At 45.3% G+C, this 22820-nt stretch overlaps 1 protein-coding gene across 3 annotated transcripts in view; it reads right to left on the reverse strand.

The window, feature by feature from the left end:
- Slc18a1 (solute carrier family 18 member A1) overlaps positions 1-22820 on the reverse strand; it is a 28382-nt gene that overhangs the window by 1135 nt on the left and 4427 nt on the right. The window contains exons 4-14 of one of the 3 annotated variants that reach the window (XM_059244793.1): positions 19929-20012; positions 18333-18425; positions 16503-16592; positions 16235-16278; positions 13935-13995; positions 13765-13860; positions 4148-4226; positions 2951-3002; positions 1194-1257; positions 804-923; positions 449-582 (exon numbers count right to left, since the gene is read on the reverse strand). In XM_059244793.1, the coding sequence (XP_059100776.1) occupies positions 449-582; positions 804-923; positions 1194-1257; positions 2951-3002; positions 4148-4226; positions 13765-13860; positions 13935-13995; positions 16235-16278; positions 16503-16592; positions 18333-18425; positions 19929-20012 (917 nt within the window). The remainder of the gene's footprint in view (positions 1-448; positions 583-803; positions 924-1193; positions 1258-2950; positions 3003-4147; positions 4227-13764; positions 13861-13934; positions 13996-16234; positions 16279-16502; positions 16593-18332; positions 18426-19928; positions 20013-22820) is intronic. The other 2 variants (XM_059244794.1, XM_059244795.1) reach the window with 2 other exon arrangements.

Raw genomic sequence — 22820 nt, forward strand, 5'->3', positions numbered from 1 at the left:
GATGCCTTTTACAGCTAATATCCCTAACTCTTAGTAAGATTCACATTTTTCCTTTCTTTTCTTAAAATTTAGTTTTGTTTTGATGTGATTTTTTATGAGTAGGTCTTATGAAGGCCAGGCTAGCCTTTAATTCCATATGTAGCTGAGGATGACCTTGAACTTCTATCCTACCACCTCTATCTCCCAAATGCTGGGATATCAGATGTGGGTGACCATGCCTGCTCCCCATTTTCCTTCTTTACTTAAGATCCAGATAATCGGGGATCTGGTTGCTTAGAGAAAGAAGGAAAAGTAAAGGATAAAAGGGAAGGAGAAGTGTGTTAGGAAGAACAGAAATGTTACAAAACAGAGACATGACCAGCAGAGAGGAAATGAGCTCAAAGTGAAGGGTCAGGGGAGCACAGGAAGAAAGAGACATGTATTTTATTCAGCACTCAGAGTGCCTTACAAGCTTCTCCTCCTTAGCTGGGGGGTTCTGCAGGAAGCAGCAGAGAGGGGCATAGATGATATTGATGACACCAATGATGACCATGAGCCATGGGAAGCCAATGACCTGTACAACAGCACCCCCGGTAGATGGGCCTGTGGAAAAATAAATCAAATTCCAAGTGTTTGTTGAATTAGTCACCTGTAAAACACTATGATAGGGATAGTGGGTAAACACAGAGGCTGTAGCAGATTCCACTATCTTCAGATCCCTAAGAGACTAAGGCCTCTGGTTCCACATCCAGGTAAACTACAATAGAGAGGGGAGACTGGGTCACTTACACCTGGGAGCTCACATCTGCCCCCAACCAACATACCAATAGCAAAGCCCATGCAAAATGCCACATCAGCAATGGCGTAGACACTCCCATACACAGAGGTGTGGCGTAAGTCCACCAGGTATCCCATGATGGGCATCAAAGAGGAATCCACCATGCCTGTGGCCAGAAAAAATGCAGGATGCTATCAGTCAGCTTACCCATAGCTACAACATCTCCCTCCACTCTGCCTCCCTGGCCTGCTGTCCCCTCACTCAGAACCAATACAGGTCTAGGTAGGAACCAGGAGCCCACCTCTGCACATCTGCCAGCTTCACTCTCCTTCCTGCCTTTCCACCGTCCTCTTCTGATGGGAAAATGAGGAGGAAAGGAACCCGACCCAAAGGAAATTTTCAAAGGCTTCTTTTTGACTTTGAGGGCACCACTTACCTATGGCAAAGCCAAGGCCTGCATTGGGGCCAATGAGGCCAAAAATATTGTGAGCCAGAGGCACCTGGAAGGGGATGGAAGAAGAGTTCTTCAGAGTGCCACTGGGATGAGGGCACAGGGGGCAGAGTTTCCATATGACATATACTTCAGACATGTGCCACATGCGTTGCCTCTGATTTCTCACACCTTCTTTTGAAGAATAATCTTCCTTTCCACTTTGATCACATGAAAACTGGACTGGTACCAACCAAAGTTATGAAGCCAATAAGCAGCAAGATCAACTTTGAACCTCAGACTCAATTCCGTTATATCAAAGCAAGGGATCCTTTCTGTTCATGAACTATTCTTCTTCATCATCTGCCACTCTACCAAACACACACTGCTGTCCTCATTGGTCACGTGATCATCTTTCTTTTCATCATTGACATCATTGAATTTGCTTGTTATTTATTTTACAGTACTGGGTATTGAACCTAGGGCCTTGTGCACATTAGGCAACCCTCCCCCTTCTATTTCTTTTGAGATAGGAGGTCTCACTAAGTTTCCCAAGATAGATTTGAGTTTACTCTGTAGCCCAGGCAAGCCCTGAACTTCTGATCCTCCTATCTTAGCCTCCTGGGGTAGTTGGCATTAAAGGCCTATACCACTCAATTAAGTCCTAACATCTTATTTGAATCCCCAACTTGGTAGCCCTAGCGGCCAAAAAGAAAAAAAGAAAAAAGAAAAAAAAACAAAAAACAAAAAAACGAGCCAACAGTCCACAGCTCATCAACTGGAGAGATTGGTGGCATCGCTTGGGTGCTACAAGAGCAAGCTATGGCGTGTATTCACCCTACTGAAAGCCTGTTCTTCCCTTTCAGGCAGTGTCCCTACCCTTTCCTTGGTACCTGTTACCCCACCCACTATTCCACCACACAGCCCTCAAGGTTTAGCATGCCATTTAGCATTGACAACTCATTATACTTATGGATAACCCCTCAAGAGGTGCTCATATTTATCAATGGCAGGGCTGACTTGCTGAGGGCCTTACATGGTGTCCTCTCCATGCCGCAGTCTGTGTGGATTACCTCAAACATCCTGTGAGATGCAAGCAGAATCCTAAGTGAGACTACTGAGCAGGGAGGTGACTCAGTAGCTCAGGGCCACACAAATGGCAAGTGGCAAAGCTGGTGTGGAAGCCTGAGCTCATGCCTATCTCCAAGGGTTCCAGCTCATCCTGGGTGCAGTGCTCAAAGCTCTACATACCCCTTGAGCCTGGAGCCAAATGGACTGATGGACTGATAGTCTGCACTGAGACCAGGAAATAGTAAAGGCCTAGGAGTGCAAAGGCCTCTTAAAGATGAAAATCCCTGCTTTCTTCTTCTTCTACCAAATTTTCCGGTTCAAGAGACTGAGCCATTGATGGTACCTGCCCTGGTGGCTGGTGGGAACTGTCACAGTAGATTGAACAAATGGATTCATAAAACACCATTGGCTGGCCGGCTCCAGAAATAGATACCAACATGTTTCACTTCACATGTCTATGTGCACAGCCTCACACCTCTGGTTCCTCCCACCCACAGCCCTACGCCTCTGCTTTTTCCCCTTCCTTTGATGGCATGCCATTTTAGTTGATGGCATCTCCTCCAGCACCAATGTCTGTTCATGTACAAATAGTTTTCTAGAAGCTCCTACCAAGTCAGCCTGCTGCTCATTTGAAGCAAAATGGTCTTAAAATGTCTAGAGTGCTTCCTTTTTCAAGTGGGCCTTGTACTTACACAGAGCAAGCTGATTCCTACTGCCACCATTCCAATGAGGGAACACAGCCACCTGGAAGAAAAGTGCATCATCACACACTGTCTGCAGAGAGATGGCTACTACCTGCCACCGTGGCCAGTCCTGCGCACCCTGATTTAATCCCTTAGATTACTGAGACTACAGGACCAGGTTGAAGCCCTTCTGTCCCTGTCATTTTCTTGACCTCATCTCCTCCCTGACTTCATAGCTCTTCTCATAGCAGTGTCTGGAGTAGGACAGTGGGACGTAGCTTGTTTCCCTTAGAACTGGTCTGCTGGTTCCAAAGGCACTCAGCTCCTGGGAGACGCTCGTGCACTCGATTACTGCTGTTTGCCTGCTCAGGTTACTTCCTTTTCATAGTTTTTTAGTTATTATTATTATTTTGTGTGTGTGTGTGTGTGTGTGTGTGTGTGTGTGTGTGTGTGTGTGTGTGTGTTGGGGGTGACATGAGGACATGAGAGGAGGCACACCACAGTGCGCACGTGCAAGTCAGAGGACAATGTTGCGGAGTGGGTTCTCTCTACCTTTATGTGGGTTACGGGGATTGAACTCAGGTCACTAGGCTTTTGCAGCCAATGCCTTCACCCACTGATTCCTCTCTACAGCCCAGTTCAGACTCTACCTACATGGTCTTACAAATCCATCTCAAAAAACCACATGTAAATATGCCTACCTCTCCATACCTATAACAGCGCTTTCAAATGTGTTTTTGGAATCTTCGTGCTGAGTTACAATGATAAAATTAAAAACCAAAGCTATTTCACCATTGTAGTAGGGGAAGAGAATCTAGATTCATATTTCTTGCCCCCTCGTGGGCTTCTGTTGCTCCTGTCTAGAATACCCTAGGGTTCCATGGAATAGACTTCGGCAATGCTGCCCCAAAATACATACTGCTTCCTTTTTCTTTTTTGCAGCTGTTGGCTATTGGGCTGGCATTACCGCTTTAGCTGGAAAGGAAGGGCTATCTCTATGTAACCACTGCCTCTTCCAAAGCAGTCAGCTCAGGATAACCCATCCTCTATACTGCCCCCATCACCTACCCGTCAACCTCCCTTATGGCAATTTTTATCCTTGTGTCCTAGACTGTCTCAGAGAAGCTGTCCCAAGTACAGGGACAAGCTGAAAGGACACTGTTAAGTGATGGTTCAGTCATTCTTCCAGTTTCCCAGGCTACATACCGACCCATCTTGTTGGCCAATACACCAAAAAGGTTCGTGCCAATGAGGTAGGCCACACTGGCAGGCAAGAAGGCCAGACCTGTGGAGAACACAGAAGCTCACCTTAGGACATGCTCAACTTAACCTAAAGCACCTAATTTCCTACAGTTCAGCAGAGTACTCTTGATACCTCCAGGTCCCCAAACCACTTTGTTGTCTACTTTGGAGATCCTTTTGTGTTCCTCCAGAGCAGAAGTCTCAAGACCCCACAGCCCCATTTTCCTCAGGACCAGGGCTTTTTTAAGCCTCAATATATTTAATATGCTCTCAGCTCCCAGACTTCCTGACAAGAGACTCAGTAAGCCACTGGCATGTATAAGATTGACTTGGTTATCAGCACTAGAGTATGAGATCCTGGGAAGTCAAATCCCTCGCTTGCTTGTGATCTGTCCTCTTGTTACTTTGCCTGTGGTCTTTGCCTTTCTTCGCCTTGACTCCCACTATACGCTGCCAGGTAATGGTGGGAGCAAGTTGGAAAATGTTTGTGAAAGCCTTTCATTAACTACTGCCCTGGCCACATGCCTTTATGACAGTGGAGTGAGATGATCTGGAACATGGGCTTTGGAGCACACAGTTTGGGGTTCAGTATGTGGCTTGGCCACTTGTGAACTATGTGACTTGGAAATTGTACTTGTTATTTCTGAGTTCTTTCCCTGCTCCATCTCTTTCCTTCTTTCTTGTGTTCTGTCTGATGAGCTTTTACCATTGGCAGGTAGTCTTAAGGCCAGTAATTGAGCAGTAAGTTAGAGCAACACAGAAGGGCTGGAGAGATGGCTCAGGAGTGAAGAGCACTGGCTGCTCTTACAGAGGACCCAGGTTCAACCCAGCACCCTCGTGGTGGCTCACAACTGTCTGTAACTCCAGTTTCTTGGGCACTAGGCACAAATATGGTGCATAAAACATACATATAGGCAAAACACCCATGCACATAAAATATAAAATAAAATTTCTTTAAAAAGATAAACATAGAAATAAACACAGTGCAAGTCTGCAATCCCAGTACAGGGGAGGCCATAGGAAACACAAGGAAAATGTGCTGTCTTCTCTACCAAAGCATTAAACAAGAGAAGGGGAGCGCTATTTTAATAGAAAAATTATTTTAAAAAAATAAAAAAAAATACAAAAACTGGCATTTTCTCCAAAATCAGAATATATGGTCAAATGTTTTATTGTGCTTATCAACTGTGCCAGTGTCCATTAACCAATCAGGTAAGAATACAAAGCCAAGTTCAACCACTGAGAATGAGGCACAGGTGCCCCGTGGAGTGCTTGCTTGATTACGCAGTTAGCAGATAAGTATCCTTCTACCTTTTTGCCTTACAGAAGTACTTTGGATAATGTGGCCATTTTTTCTTGAGACCCCTGATGGCTGTTCTACTAGGCTGAATGGAGAGGATTGTAAAATTCAAGGTCTACATAGCAAGACACTATCTTAAAACACACAAGTACAAGCAAATAAACCCAAAGGATGATCATAACTCAAAGGGAGTTCACATTCAAGGAGAGACAGATAGTGAATGATAAAATAGTTTATTTTATTATGCTAAGTAATAATGCTAAAATAAACACTAAAAAAAATGAAAAAATGTTTGAAAAAATGTGAAAGAAATTTCATGTAGCCATATGTCAGCGTGACTGGAGGAAAGACAACCAAGCATTTGGGAAGCCAACCAAGCATTTGGGAAGCCAAGGAAAGGCTGATGGGTGGTGCTTAAGCTGAGACCTAGTACCAAAAAACAAGACAGAAACATGTGCAGCACCTAACCTGAGCTCAGAGGCATAAAGAAACCACTTAGTGTGCTACAGGAACAGGAAGGCTGCCTGGGTGGCTGGGACCCGTGAGCAGAGAGCACACAGGAAGTTTCAGAGAGGAATTACACAGCCCAACTTGTGTTTTCTATGAACTCTTAGAAGAATGGGTTCACAGGACAAGAGTGAAGCCAGAGATCATCTCAAGCCCCGAGGTAAAGTCAGTCTCCACTTGGAAGCCATAACAGAGAAGAGTAAACAAAATTGGAAGTATTTTTAGGGTGGAGCTATAGACCTTCCTCTCGTGCCGTGCCGTGTGGGGCACAAGGAGAGTGAGAAGAGAGGAATAATGAGAACTAGAGCTTTTTGTTTTTATCAACTGGGTGATGGAGATCAGTGGGGAGGAAAAGTCAGGGGGATCATGAAGGGCTTGAAACGACCATGTGGAGGGCCAGACAGGCAAATGTACTAGGGCAGGGCTCCAAGGAGAGGTCATGAACACAAGCTCAGGGCTTGCTGGTTTCTACTTGGTTTTTAAGGTCATGAAAGTGGGGATCGAAGAGAAAGCTCAGTGATAGAGAACGCTTACTGGTCTTGCAAAGGACCTGACTTCTGTCCCTAACAACCACATTGAGTAGCTCACAACTGCCTGTACTAGCTCCCGAGGGATCTGACACCTCTGGCCTCTGTGAGTACCTGCACTCACATGCACATACCCAAGGCCACACACAAATATTCATAATTATAGAGGTTTTGTTTCGAGACAGGGTTTCTCTGTGTAACAGTCCTGGCTGTCCTGGAACTCACTGTGTAGACCAGGCTGGCCTTGAACTCACCTGCCTCTGCCTCCCAAGTGCTGGGATTAAAGGCATGCATCACCACCACCCGGCTTCATTTTTTTTTAAGAGCACATACTCTTTTTGTTTTAATATTGAAAATGGTTGGGATTATCTGCAAAAGCTCAGAAAGAGAATGGATATCCAAGTCAGCACACCACAGGATAGGATTCCTTTTTTTTTTCTTTTCATAATCCTGACTGTCCTGAAACTCGCTATGTGGACAAAGCTAGATCTGAACTCACAGAGATCTAGCTGCCTCTGCCTCCTGAGTGCCAGGATCAAAAGTGTGTGCCACCACACCCAGGTTAAAATGTTTTCCTCATGTGTATCAGTGTGTGCCTGCTTGTCCATATGTGCACCATGTCTATATGTGCATCTTGTCCATGAAGTGCCATCAGTAGGCATCAGGTTCCCCTGGAACTGGAGTTACACATTGTGAGACACGATGTATGTGTGCTGGCGATAGAACCCCGGTCCTCTGGAGAAGCAGGAAGTACTCTTAACCCCTGAGCTGTCTCTTTAGCCCAAGGGTGGAATTCTTATCTTTGGAAGGTAGCATAGTAGGAGAGGAGAAGCTGATGAACTAAAGGGTGCAGCTAAGGAGGCAAGGGGGAGTCAGTGCAATGCTTCAGCCATCCCCAGAGAGAAGGCAGCATCTGAGGGCACAGGAAAGGGGCCAGATGGTGACAGAACCATAGGAGCCCCTTGGAAGATGAAAGAGTATATAAGAGCGGCATATAGGAAGACCATTAGCAGAAAAATATACTTTAGATTTGTGGTCATAAATACCAGGTGAGAGCTGGGAATGGTGGCATATGCCTTCAATCCCAGATACTCAGGAAGCCGAGGCAGGAAGACTGCAAGTTCAAAGCCAGCCTGGGGAAGTGAGTATAGCCTATCTCACAATAAAATTTGAAAGGCTGGAAATTTAGCTCAGTGGCAAAGTGTTTATCTAACATATGTGAGATCCTAGGTCTCTGCTACTGCAATAATAAAGAAAATAGGGATGGATCTCATGGTAGAACACTTGCCTAGCATTCATGAGGCCCCGAGTTCAATTCCCAGCACTACAAAAAGTAAAATAAGATAAGGGAAAATATCCTGGCCGTGTGTTATACTGTTGCTCTATTTGCTGTTCCTGACAGAGTCAGGGCTAGAAGGTCTAACCAGGGCTAGGACTTTGCCAGAAAAAAATCTCAGAAGCCAAGAAGAATTTCAAAGGAAGTGACATTTGTGCAGGGCTCGAGAAGCCAAACCAAACTTTTTTTTTAAACCGGGGGTGTGCGCGCATGCGCGCTTGGGGGGGGGGGACAGTAGTGGAAAAAGAAAAAAAAGAAAAAGCTGAGCCAGCTGAGCCAGGTGGATGGCTGGTCTCAGCGAGGTTAAAGAATGTGGAAGGTGCAAAGTAGCTTGCTGGAACTGAGATTCCCGAGGATTAGTAGTGGTGTTAGCAGCAAGGCCATCCACAGGACTGAGTGGTTAAATTGGGAGAAAAGAGACCCTACATGAGAGCACATGGAGAAAGTGGGAGCCTAAGGTGCTAACAGCCTTGTCCACTAGGACAGTGAAGTCACTATTTCAGGACAGGAATAGTACTGGAAAGGACAAGTGTGACAGTTTTTGTGGGAAAACGGGTTTCAAAGAGGTCAGTGGACGGCAGTAAAAATTGCAAAGACTTCAAAAGGACTCAGGGGTCTTTGAAGGAGAACAGGGGAGAAACTGTCTGGAAGCAGCAAAAGAGAGCAAAGCCTGGAGGAGCAGACTGCCAACAGGGTACAGAGCAGACTGTCAGCATGGGCTCTCGGGGATCCCATGATGCTCTCAGGGAAGTATCCAGCTTTTCAGAAAAGGTGAGATGTGCAGGGAAGAGGAAGGAGATATGTTGATACTTGCCAAGGTCAGAGAGTCCCACCAAGCCCAGAACTTGGGAGGGCCATGGCATACTGGGTCAGGTGAAAAGAATCTTTTAAATAAAGGTTTGTAAATGGTTTGTATGTCACACGAACACACACACACACACACACACACACACACACACACACACACACACACACACACATGAAGATTCATATGCTGGGAGCTTGATCCCCAGAAGTTTTCTGTGAGTGAAGAGACTTTTAAGAGCAAGGCCTGTGTTGCAGATGTAGCTTAGCTGGTAAAGTGCCTGCCTAGCATGTACAAGAGGCCCTGGCTTCTAGCCTCAGCATCATATAATCTCAGCATGGTCACACGCACCTGTAATCCCAGTATTCTGGAGGTAGAGGCAGAAGGATCAGTTCATTCTCAACCTCAGATATACCATGATTTTGAAGCCACCACATGAGACCCTGCTGGAGGCGGGGCCAGGTCCTTTGATTGTCAGGGGGTTTTCCTGGAGACATATTAAGGTGGCTAGAACTCTTCTAGAAGGAGTTAAAAGATGGAATTGAATCCTGAATTGTAAATGCTGCTACCATCCCCCGAAGTCCCTGGTTAGAACCATCACTATGTATGGTGTTTGTACCATTCACCTCCATAACTTCATAAGTTTATGAAATCAGCCCACTTCAGATGTTTTGTTATAAAAATAGGATCAATTAACACAAGGACAGGATGGTCGTGATTCACCAAGAAAATACTGCATAGGCTCTTGGTTCTCATTTTTTAAAAAAGCTTCTTTTTGTAACAGATGGAGGCTATGACAAAGATCCACAACTGGTCAAAATACAGAGAATAAATGACTCTGTCCCCAGATGGACAGAGTAACAAAACCCTGTATCTAAAACTCAGGGAGCATTGTGGAAGATTGTAAGAGTCCGAGGACAAGGAGACTGTTGCTAAACAGTGTGCTCTAGACGTGACAGGAAGCTGCATCCATGAAATCTCACTAATATGGTTGTCTGCACAAGACCACACCAGGCAGTACTCCAATGTAACTGGGGGAAGGGCTCACAAAGTTCCTCCCCTCGGTGAAGATCTACAGGCATCAGAAAGAAGGGGATTCAATTTTCTTCGAGGATGAGCCCCTATGAAAATTGTCCATGCCCAAGTAGTCAGTCTAACACCCATGAGCATATGAACAACACTATTGGACTCACTATTGGGCCCACACATATGCACGTACACAGAGGAATGTACACACACATGCACATGTACACATACATGAGCACATACACACACACTAAAAAAATAATAATTAAAGACAAGGCCATCATTTTAAAGGGAGGATAGGGCAACATGGGAAGAGTTGGAGAGGCTGGGGAGCTGGTTATGATAAAAGTACTGGTGAAATTATTTAAAAAATTAAAAATGTTTGTAGGAAACAAAAAATAATAAAACATAAACAGTAAGAACACTCTGCATATCTTTTACACTGGCTTGACACTGGCCTGAGGGTCTGCTTGGAACCAGAAATGTGAGTCTCTTTGGGTCTCACTAGCCCCTCCCTGTACCACTTCGGACCTCGAGAAACAATATAACCCAATAGAAAGTATCATGACTCTGATCCCAAAGCCCAGTGTAAACAGTTGGCCAGGACCTGGCAGCAGCTTGTTTGCTTTTAATATTGTCTTCTATGCAGCAGAAGTGAAGCATGCCCTTCTGTGTTTGCCTACTTTATCGGCCCAGGGTGGCAATCTGTTTCAAACTGTACCTGTTCATTTGTGCTTAACTGCCTATGAAAGTTTAGAGGTAATAACTACTGAATGGTGTAGCTGATACATAGAAAGAGGAAGCTCGCTGGCCTAGCTCCCTGTCTCCTTGACATCCTTGTAAATTGTGTGAAATTTCCTAAATGAGGCTTTCCTAAACACTCACTTGTTCCACAGCACCTGACTCTAGCTGGTATTTCAGCAGTACTTTGTGTTCTAGGCTAATCAACACCCACATACTGTTCACAGCCTGTCTTCAAGGGTGGATCACACATAGCCATGGTTGTCAAGATGAATTACTAGTTTAGTAAATCCTGTAATCCATGCACCACCCTAACCTCCCTGAAATAAGTACAAAGACCAAGACAAGGCCCTCAAAGATATCTTCATTTTTACAAATGAAAATGAAGAAAGGTATGATGGTGCACACCTATAATCCCAGCACTGAGGCAGTTGAGACAAGTTCAAGCTGTATAGTGAGATCTTGTCTAAACAAATAAGTATAAGAAAAGAAAAAAGCTGCCGGGCGGTGGTGGCGCACGCCTTTAATCCCAGCACTTGGGAGGCAGAGCCAGGCAGATCTCTGTGAGTTCGAGGCCAGCCTGGGCTACCAAGTGAGTCCCAGGAAAGGCGCAAAGCTACACAGAGAAACCCTGTCTTGAAAAAACCAAAAAAAAAAAAAAAAAAAAAAGAAAAGAAAAGAAAAAAGCAGAGCTCTCCAACATGATAATTGGTAAATGGATGTGCATAAATTCAAACCATGGTGCACCTGTTTCCAAAGGCAGTGTTATCTTCTGTATATAGTAGCAGGATGCATTGGCCATGTGGTACAAGGTCTAATTCAGACCATATATCATTCTCAACAGTTTTTGTTGTTCTTGTTTGTTTGTTAGTTTGGTTTTTTTACCTTTGCTCCTTCCTGAAAACTGGAGAAGTGTTCTTCATGGACATTGTTTTTCTAAGAGTGTTTGACAACAGGTGTGGTATATACCATTGTCCCCTGGAAACTCATTAGAAATATTGCTGTTCCATGGGGAGTGTGAGCACATGCTTCAAAGCCTAAGGTAGTAGCACTTGGAAGATGAAAGCAAGAGGATCAAGAGTTCAAGGCTAGGTTGTCTACATATCCAGTCCAAGGCCAGAGCAGGCTATGTGAAACCCAGTCTCAAAACAAAAACAAAATCAAGACCAAAAAAGATGGGAGTGTAGCCCAAGCTGGCCTCAAACTTGTGATTCTCCTGCCTGAGCCTCCTCCAGCAAATCATACCAGTGTGTGTCATTAGAGCTGGGAGTCAGGGTGTCTCTACTCTTTTATCTGCTCTTGGGACCCTTTTCCTCCCACTGGGTTGCCTCACCCAGCCTTTGATATGAGGGTCTATGTTACTGTATCTTGTTATGCCATGTTCAGTGGACATCTCTCTGGAAGGCCTGCTCTTTTCTGAAGGGAATGGAGGAGGAGTGGATCTGGGAGAGAGGGGAGGTGGGTGGGGGAGGGGAGTCGTGGGAGTAGGGGAAACTGTGGTCAGGATGTATTGAACACAAAAATAAATGGAAAAAAAAAGAGTGGGGTGGAGTTGATCTGTTTTGCCAACTTTCTTCGAAGCCCCGAGTATCATCTAGAATGTATAGAGTTTATAGGTGCAGACAGCACTAGGGAAAGCAACAAGAGACGCTGGTTCATGGTAACCACGTGACTTGCAACTTGTAAGTGAGGCTGCTAACTGGATTTCCGGGGTAGTGTTGCTCCAGGCTGTAGTGCATTCACTAGTACCAGGAGCCAGCGTGGCCAGAACCCCCTCAGAAGCGATGTTATCTGCACCGAGCTCTGCCTAACTCAATTAATTGTCTCGGTCAGAGGCAGTTACAGCCCAAGAAACTCAATTTGAAGTTGGGTGTGCACCTGGAGCCCTGCTTAGAATTGGTCCCTTGAAATTAGATTCTGTATTTTTTATGGTACATTGAGCTATATCCGGTTCTTATCAGCTTCCCCTCTGGCACCACCAGCCTCTTCTGCCTGTAGTGACTGAGCTGTTTGCACGTAGCTTCTCAGGCTCCCCTCGTCCTCAGGTTTCCTGGAAAAGGCCCAGGCATTCTCTCTAAGCTCACTCAAATACAAGGCCTCCGTGGAGCAGAAGAGGCTGGGGGCCTCCATTATGGACCAGATGGAGGCTGAACGCCCTTTCTAGAGTATAGAAGACGACAAAAGGAGGTGTAGTGACAGTGCGGTTGATTGTGATCCTGCACAGTGCACAGGTGCAGAGCACCATTCATTCCTCCAATAGCTCTTGGAAGCAGAGAGCACTGCCGTGTTCATTTCAGACACTAGTCAAGAGGTACTCAATTGTGAAACCAAATTATTTCAAAATAATGTGGTACAAAGTCATGGAAAAACGTTCATAGGCACTAAGGTTTATATCTTAGGTCTTACTAAGGAAGATAGCGGGGCTGGGGCTGGAACTCAGTGCTAGAATCTCACCCAGTTTGCATGGGGACCCTGGGATTTATCTCCAGAGCTAGCCAAAAATAAAGAGCAGACAGCATGGTTGTCTGTAAATGGAGCTGATATTCTCCGGCCCATCTGCCTCACTGGCTGGAACAACAAAACAAAATTTTATCTTATAATTTTATAAAAATAAAAGAATCTTTAAATGTGATGCTTATAAAGTGTGGTAGTTAATTTGATCAATTATTGGGTCAGACTCTGTAGGAGACACACCCCTGGAAAGTCTATGAGGGCATTTAAAGAGAGGTTTAGTGAAGAGGGAAGACCTACACTGAATGTGGGAAGCACTGTCCTTCAGGCTGGGGCCCTAGTCAAAAGAAAAAGGAATTTGAAAAGAACACAAGATGAGTGCAGGCATCCCCTGTCCTCCATTTCACGGTCCCTCCAGAACTGAGGCCATCCAGCAATATCTAACGCTGCAGGCCTTCCCCACCAAGACAGACGACATCCTCCCAAATCGTGAGTGAAAAGAAGTCCTTGCTTTGTTAGGGTGCTGTTTGTTGAGTAATTTGTCACAGCAACGAGAAAAGTAACGCAGAAAGAATAAGTGGTTTTCACAAATTTATATTGCCAGCCGATGCTCTGGAAACAGAAACAGGCCTTGGGCTGGAAATACTGAAGTTTTACAGTAGTACTAGGCCTGACCTTTCCATTGCCCACCATCTTTCACAAGGTGACTCTCCACCCACCCATCTGGACTCAGCTCATGGGTGTGGACATGGGGCTGAGTCTGTGAAGGGAGTGTACTGTCCCTTAGAGAGACTGATGACCTGGACTTGATGGTTGTTGATTACCTTCAAAAAGGCCCCCAGCACCTGCCTTGTGCCTTAGCCTTTGCTGGGGACCCAGGTCACTTACCTAGCTGCCACTCAGGGGAACACATGGTCTGCATCATCCAGATGGGCAGTGTGGGCTCTAGTATGGCGACTCCCATGTTGGCCAGGCAGATGGAACCTGAGAGATAGTTCTGTGAGTCAGTACCTAAAGCCTGACTCTTTCCACAGAGAGGGAGGTCGGGGTCAGCTTACCTGCTGCTACCAGGATGTAAGGGTCTTTGAGAAGTGTCAGAAGTGGAGTCCCCGTGGCACTCTGAGAAAACAAATAGCATGAACCTTCCATTTCTGCAGACTTTACAACCCTTCTGTTTTCACAAGATCTAAGATAGGATCTTAGACATCCTTGTCTCCTTTACTGCAGAGACCAAGAAACTCGGGTCTGGGAAAGGGAGTGGCCTGTTTGGAATCCCAGCTGGAGACAGAGTCCATCTTGTGTACAAGTCCCAAGGCAATCAGAGCAGCATACCATGTATTGGATATAATTCCTACCTCCAATGACTGGAAGCAAGGCCAGGATTGTCAATAAGTGTCCAGGGCTTTTCCACTACATCTCTCTGCAAACTGTTTGCCCCACAGGCAACATTTGACCACAGGCAGAGCACTTAACCTCAAGGTGAGTGTGGAAGTTCTACAGGAGAAAGCGCCTCAAACTGTCCAGGTTCTTCCATTCTGAGCTGTGCTGTGCAGTCAGGAGCTTGAACACCAGTGTTTACGTGCTGCTCCTAATGACCAGCCTTGATCACCCCGCTCTCACAGCATTACCCTTATACCAGCTATACCCCACCTTCCTTTTGTTACATTTACCTGAATTACCACCCTTCTCTTCTCCAGAGTTCTCCATCTTACCTGTTCTTCCAGATCAAGTTCAAATCCCACCTTTCCCACAGTGTTCCCTGACTCAGTAGTTGGAACCAAAGAGTATTTCCTAATCTCTGGTGTGCAGTCTACTCTACCACATGCCAGATTTAATAGTCTGGATACAATAACCACATACAATGCACACACAACAATGGACAAATATAGAGTTGCCAAAACCAAAATTATAATACCCTCCCCCCACATGCAAATCAAAGTGAAGCAATGGATGCAAACAGTAAACACATACACAGAGAAGTAAGCCAGCATCACAGTTAAAGATACGTAATGATTGCTGCCGGAGCTGGGGGTACATACAGCTCAGTGGTGGAGTGCTTGCCTAGGCTGTGCGAGGCCCTGTGTTTAGTCCCTACTACAGTACTGCCGGAGGTGGGGAGGGAGGGACAGACAGTCAGACAGAGAAGAAAGGCACCACTTCCAACATTATAAAATGCATGTTCATGAGGTTAATAACTGAAGTACTGTTTGTGATGGCAACATACTGAAAACCACCTAAATGCACAAACAGGAAACAGAATGAAAGGTTTTCTTCCCTAATGGGGATCATACAACTGCAGAACAGCAAGGGGGTGTTTTTTTCAGGATACATTATTAAATGGGGGGGGATGTAAAGAAGCATATAGAATATATTTCCTTTTATGGAAGAGAAGTGGGGTAACCATAAGAAAACACACAAATCATTTGGCAGAAAAACATAGAAAAGAATTAAAGTGATCGCTTTCAAGAGAGAGAGGTAAGAGAAGGAAAGGGAAAGTAGCAACAGAGAGATTAATACCCTTTGAATGTATCTTTCTAGATAGCTTTGGCTCCTAAATGGTAATGGTCTATACATCCCCAAAATACTATACCAATGTTACAAAACAATTGTGTCCCTACCAAAGTATTATACTACATTCAAATAAAACTTTTTTATAGTCTTCCCACTGACACTCAGGCCACAGTATCATCATCGGCATGCAGTATGTTCTTTCTATCAAACTTTGTAGAGGATCTCACCCCCTCACTCTTCAGATCTAGAATCTCCTCCAATTCAGACGCATCCTTGCCCTCCCAATGGTGTCCAATCCTTCTCTACCTCTATTGTTACAATCCCTTCTCCGTTGGCTTCAGACAATTCACCAATGCGAGGGGGACCTGGCCCAGTAATAGTGGGCACATTCATCCCTTCTCCACTGGCACCACGGCTTCTGTCACACAAAAAATGCTTGCACCCCAGCACCTTCTTGATCGCTGCTCACACGCTGGCAACTCCTTGCTCAACGCTGTTCCCACATCCCTCAAGTATAGCTTGATCTGGAGTTCTCAGAGCCATCTTTGGCTTGGAGTCAGATGAACACAAACTCTGGTATTTCTTAACTAGAACTGAATGGTGGTCAGCTGGGGATGCTCTTGGTTGTCTGGAGGTCTCTGTCACCTTCTTCATTCCTTAGAAAACACTTGATTCTTTCCATAGCCCCGCTTCCATCTTTGTCCAACACCAAGCCAGACTCCTTTGCTACCCTAAGTGTAGGCCTGCCTGGAATCCAAATCTGGGGTTCACTTTTCTTGACTTCCCCTTTCTCCTGGGCTCAGCCATGCTATTTATCCCAGAGCAATGGAGTTTCCTGTCCACTTACCTCAGAAGACACTTTGGAAGGCCATAGGATGCAAAGCTGGAGAGCTGATAAAAAGGAAGACAGAGGGACAGTTCTGTTTATTCACTGATTATCTGGGGCTCTACTAATGGCCGCATAATTACCACCCTGATTCCCTCAGTTCTTCCTCTTTCCCTAGAATGGGATAGTCCCTGACCCATCTAAACATGTCACGAGAGACACCATGGCATAATGCATTTCCAACCTGAGCCAAGCTATTATCTATCTGGAGGCACCAGCACTGACCTACCTCCATCCAGAAGTGCCAAGAAGGCCAAGATGAGGAATGGAGAGGACTTGCCCACAAATTCATACATCACACTTCCGAAAGGTGCTCCCACTGGAAGGAAAGGCAGTACAGACACCTGTAATGTGCCGACTCTTCCAGATCACCCACTCAGCCTTTACTGGAGGCCTGGAGGGCCTAAGCTCCACTGAGGCTGGGGGGGGGGGCAGGTTCAGAGGTGAAGACTCAGTCTCTGTCCTCAAAGACTTCCCTTTTAGTAAAGGAGATTTAGCAGGGCATGGATGGGGGAGGCAATAGGACAAGTAATTGAAATGTGGCAAAATGCTCCACAGTAAATGATCTTGTGCACAAAGTACTGTGTAAGCCCAGTGGAATAGGTCAGAAAGGTGGGTGGTTGTAACCACCTTGCCAAGTCCATCACACCTGGGGCGATGTGTAGGAGCAACACTGAAGGGTCTGAATGGGGGTACACGTGGGGGTGAAGATTGATGTCAATGCCACATGAGTATTGGGGAAATGTGAAGGTGAGGATGGTTGAGGCAACATCAATCAAGGGCTCCAGAGAGCCAGATGAGGAATCTATTGATGTAACCAACAATAGCCTTGTTGGTTATTGAGAAGCATGGTACTTTTTAGCAGAGAAGAAACGCCACCAGGTGTAGGCTCTTCTGGAAGTATGTATCATGAAGGAAGGAGGGGGTGTGAAAGAGAACCTGTAAGAGGTTAGTGCCATGTTCAAACCAAGAAAGAGGGAGGGGCTGACCTCGAAGGGGCTCTAAGGGATGTAGCATGCTCATTCTACTAAAAGTGATTGTGATGCCGGGCGGTGGTGGCGCACGCCTTTAATCCCAGCACTCGGGAGGCAGAGCCAGGCGGATCTCTGTGAGTTCGAGGCCAGCCTGGGCTACCAAGTGAGTTCCAGGAAAGGCGCAAAGCTACACAGAGAAACCCTGTCTCGAAAAACCAAAAAACAAAAAACAAAAAAAAAAAAAACAAAAAAAAAAAAAGTGATTGTGATAAAGGAGTCTAATGTGACCCACATCCAAGGCTGGGTATCCCCATGGCTACTAACAAAGAAAGGGCTTTCTTCCCTCTCTTCTCTACCATGGTGGCTGGTAGGGGAAGAATGAAACTTGGACCTTCCCCTCAGCAAGCTTGTAAACTGCCTGAGGGCAGAACATTATCTGAAGCCTTTAACCTCTATGCCATCTGCGCCAGCATTGTGCTTGGCATGGAGAGAGCGCTCAGCAAGAGGAAGCAGCTTGTTGTATTAGTCAATATGAAGTCTAAACATCAAGGAAAACATAAGCATATTTATTATTTGGAGCTGGACCGTCTGAGAACAGAAAATCTGAGTCCTTATCCCTGGCCCTGGCATTACTTTGGATAGCTCCTTAATCTTTCTAATATCTCTAGCCTGGGGACAATCATTCATCCTTCACAAGTTGGTGGTAAGGATTAAAGGACATTGCTTCTATGAAATCAGCAGAGACTCTGGCAAAAGCTCAGCTCTCCTGTGGAAAGCACCGGCTGTGCGTGGACGCAGAGGTGAGGGAGGCAGTGCCCGGTAATGTGGGACATTCGCTCCCTTGGACAGGTTGGCCTTCAGGACTTCCCCAGGCCCTCATGCATTTCACAGCTGCTTAAGGAGAAAGAAATGGCACCTTTCCATAGTGATCTTTCTGAAAGAGTCAACACACTTGGGCCAGAGAGTCAAGGAAAATACTTACTTGTCTTCCACGACAGGGAAGTCCCTGCCTCCTGGAGCCATCTTTGTGGGGTCTGCAACACCCCCATCTCCTGAACTCAGGCCTCTGTCTAGGTGCTACTTACCCAGAAGCCCCAAAGCCAGGCCCCCCAAAGCAATTCCCATGGCTTTTCCTCTCTCATAGTTGTCAGTATAGACACTGGCCAGCATCCCGAGCCCTGAATAGGAAAGGACAGCTGAGGTTAACACATGGGAGGTCGCTGACTGCTTCTTACAGCCCTTGGTCCCAGCCCTATAACATCTTAAGTGGCTGTCTTTGCTGGACATTTCGTTTGCGGGGTTTTATAAAACTCAGCCCACAGTATATAGCAAATACTGCCCTTCCACAGTTGCCCCTCTCTCCTCCCCTACACATCACTTATTAGTTTGGTGCTGATATTGTTATATTGTAAAAAACAAAAAGCCTTCGAGGGAGGGTAATACAATAATACTATTGTCTACTTATTTCATGTTTCATAGGATTTTGTCATTTCCTAACAGATCTTCTTGCATGTGGAGGTCACAGACCAGGCCAGGAAGGGAAGACATAGGAGTGGACTATTGTATTCAGTATGGGGCTCAAGGAGGTACACTAAAATACCAGGCACCTGGGAGAGAAAATGGGCTGGCAACATCTAGTAACTGTGCCATCAGGCCGTTCAGTTGGGTGAGTGGCATAGCACAGCAGCCCCATGGGAGACTGTGACATCTTTGCTTAGCAATACTTTGAAAACTATGAGGACATTACTGAAATAAGAGTTCCCGTTAAATAAAAGCAACGCTAAGGAAAGGCCATGATGTGGGAGTAGATGAGAACCTTGGGCTTCTTCTGATTTGAGCTAGCTGCACCTGTATACCTTCTGAAGCAATCCAGGCCAGGGATCTACGGGCCCCTCCCACAAGTCCACAATCACTTTATTCCTGAATCTTAATTGCTACCTCCCTGGATGGCATTTCCTTTAATTTCCTCATATAAATTTTATGTAGTACCTAAAGTAATTAAGTAGTGGTAAAAAAAGGTGTGTGTGTGTGTGTGTGTGTGTGTGTGTGTGTCTGTGTGTGTGTGTCTGTGTGTCTGTGTGTGTCTCTGTGTCTGTGTGTGTGTGTCTGTGTGTGTGTGTGTGTGTCTGTGTGTGTCTCTGTGTCTGTGTGTGTGTGTCTGTGTGTGTGTGTGTGTCTGTGTGTCTGTGTCTGTGTGTCTGTGTGTCTGTGTGTCTGTGTCTGTGTATATGTGTGTGTGTCTGTGTCTGTGTGTGTGTCTCTGTGTCTGTGTGTGTGTGTCTGTGTGTCTGTGTGTGTGTGTGTGTGTGTCTGTGTGTGTGTCTGTGTGTGTGTCTGTGTCTGTGTGTGTCTGTGTGTCTGTGTCTGTGTGTCTGTGTGTCTGTGTCTGTGTATGTGTGTGTGTGTCTGTGTGTGTCTGTGTGTTTGTGTCTGTGTGTCTGTGTATGTGTCTGTGTGTGTGTGTCTGTGTGTGTGTCTGTGTCTGTGTGTGTCTGTGTGTCTGTGTCTGTGTGTCTGTGTCTGTGTATGTGTGTGTGTGTCTTTGTGTGTGTCTGTGTGTGTGTCTCTGTGTCTGTGTGTGTCTGTGTGTTTGTGTCTGTGTCTGTGTGTGTGTCTGTGTGTGTGTCTGTGTCTGTGTGCGTGTGTGTGTGCGCGCGCGCGCGTGTGTGTTGCAGCTTTACCTGCAACAGATGAAAACGAAGATCCGACGCCTTGAAGGGTTCGAGCCACAAACAGCAGGGCATAGGTGCCAGAGAAAGCAAACACTGGGAAAGAGAAGAGTCAGAATGATCCCGGTCGGCGTGAGGAGAAACATTTTCCTCAGTGGTGTAGCCTCAAGTAGGCTGCTCATGCTCCTGTAGACAGCCCCCCACCCGTGCTTCTGTATGTAACCCTAACGAAACTTGTTGGGTCACCAAAACAGACATGAAAGTAGAAGGGGGCTCGCTGGGAAGAGGAAGAGCGAGGGGGGATAAAGGAGGGTAATTGGGGATGGGGATGAACATGATCATACTATAATGCATGGGGATGAACATGATCAAAAGTGCATACTATAATGCATGAAACATAACAAAGCCCATTATTAGATATTAGATTAACTAGTTTGTCACAGTCAGATTCAGTAATCAACTTGACATAGCCCAGAGTCATCTGGGAAGAGGTAACCTCAGTTGAGGAATTACCTAGGTCAGATTGGCCTGCGGCCATGTCTGTGAGGCATTTTCTTAATTGTTAATTGATACAGGAGAGCCTAGCCCAACATGGGCAGTGCCATTCCTTGGCAGGTGGTACTGGATTATACAAAAAATGTAGGTAAGCAAGTCATTAGGTGCAAGCTAGTAAGCATCTTTCTTTCATGATCTCTGCACCAGTTTCTGCCTCTGGTTTTCTGCCTTGGCTTTCCCCAACCATGAACTATACTCTGTAAGCCAAAGAAACCCTTTTTTCCACCAAGTTGCTTTTGGTAAGAGTATTTTATCACAACAACAAAAACCAAAATAGGACATTAATAAAACAACATTTTTTTAAAAAGAATGACTTTTTTTAGGCCAGAGAGAGCACCAGTGGGTAAAGGTGCTTGCTGTGGAGACTGTGACATGAGTTTGATCCAGAACCCACATGGTGGGAGAGAACCAACTCTTGCAAGTTGTCCTTTGAACTTAATGCATTCAGTGGCATACATATGCACTTATAATAAATAAACAACACAACAAATAAATGTCAAATCTTTCTTAGGAAAAAAAAAAAGAATTAGCAAGCTGACTCAGATTCCACAGAGAGATGAGTCACTATTACATGGATCTTAAGCATGCATGATGAGATGAGACCCATTATTTAAATATAAAAGGGAGAAGAAAGCATGATGATGTTTGCCTTTTGTTTTTGAAGTTAACTACTTAATCACTCCAAGCCTTCAGTTAGGACTGATTTTGAATTGATGAAAATGCTGAGAAGCCACAGATGCGTGAATCAAGTCAGTACATGCTGGAAGGAAGGTGGGGTCTCTGTGCTGCTTTGCTGAGAGTCTGATGTTCTTCCCACGGAAATTGGGAACTGGTACCTATCCCTACTCCTGGATCCTGCGTTACATCGCACTGACCCCTTGCCGTTGCTGGGCCATCCTGGGCCATCTGTTGTGTGCACCTCGAGGGCCATAGGCATTGGATAGAAGACATCTTATATTCTATCTGACCCTTGCTGGAAGATGCTTCCACCCAATCAAATTGGGATTTACTAAGTGATACTGAGTGTGCTGGACTGCTAGCAGATATGAAAAAGAAAGCACATCAGCTGACGTCCTTGATGTCCATCTACTAGAGACTAACACAAGTGAAGCTGAGAGGCTAACTGGAGAGTGCTGTCTCAAACCAAATTACAGGTTGTAGAGGTTGTGTTTTTAGACCCAGACATTGCTCATCCTGGACTCCCAAACAATATCTCCAAAGAAAAAAGAATCCTTCCCAAAGTGTCTGAACCAGACAAACTTTAATTCTCCTGACCACTTATTATAGGTGTGTTTGGTTGTGGTTTTTGTTCTTCAGTTACAGCCCAACATGACCACACCCAACTACTCATTGTCTCCCCAAAACACACATTCTCTGTCCGTCCTTTTTTGGCCTCCAATGCCATTCTCCAACTTTCTAATATCTAGTATGCTCAAACACCACTATTTTTATGTCCTTAAAAAATGGAGTAGCCTATTTGTCTTTCGTTACCCGGGACTTTTTTAGTTTCAGAACTGAAAGTCACATTGTGGAAAACCTCAATCTCAGGAAAATCAAGACAGTCGGTCACACTTTTGAGAACAAGCAATCATTTTTCTTTTCATTTTTTTCTTTTTTGTTTGTTTATTAGGTTTTGATTTTTCAAGGCAAGGTTTCTCTCTGTCCTAGAATTCGATTTGTAGGCCAGGCTGGCCGCAAACTCACAGAGATCCGCCTGCCTCTGCCTCCCAAGAGCTGGGATTAAAGGTGTGTGCCACCACCACTTTGCTCCTTTTCATTTTTCTAAATTAATATGGGCCATTATTTGTCTCCCAGTTACATCAAGAAGTCCCAGATAGAGGTTATGAGAGGAGTGATAAGCACTGGCAACTTCTTAATAATTTTGTTTTTTTGAAACAGAGTCTCACGTAGCCTGGGCTGGCCTTGAACTCACTATAGCTAAGGATGACTCTGACCATCTATGCCCCCTATTTCTCATTCCCAAGTGCTAGGATTACAGGCCTGTGCCAGCATGCCCAGTTCTTACTTATTGTTTTATTCAAAGCCCAAGTAAGGCTTACAAAGGCTATCCTAATAGGTAAATATATTTTCTTTTGTATAAGATTAAGCTAACTCTGTAGAGCAACACTAGCGACCTCCTGGAAACTGTAATTGTTGTTTAACACACACAGTTAAGTAAATAGAAAGAGGTTTTAATCTACTACTTCTTGACAGAGGAGCAGGCAAGGATTTTATGCTAAATACCTTGGGTCACAGATACACTTCGTGGTCTTATTTTGCAGGGTATGGTCATGATTCCCAAGGCAACCACCACACCCTCCTCTAAATACCTAGGACATATTTTATTCT

The sequence above is a fragment of the Peromyscus eremicus genome, chromosome 17 (genome assembly GCF_949786415.1).
Source record: "Peromyscus eremicus chromosome 17, PerEre_H2_v1, whole genome shotgun sequence".
Taxonomy (NCBI): domain Eukaryota; kingdom Metazoa; phylum Chordata; class Mammalia; order Rodentia; family Cricetidae; genus Peromyscus; species Peromyscus eremicus.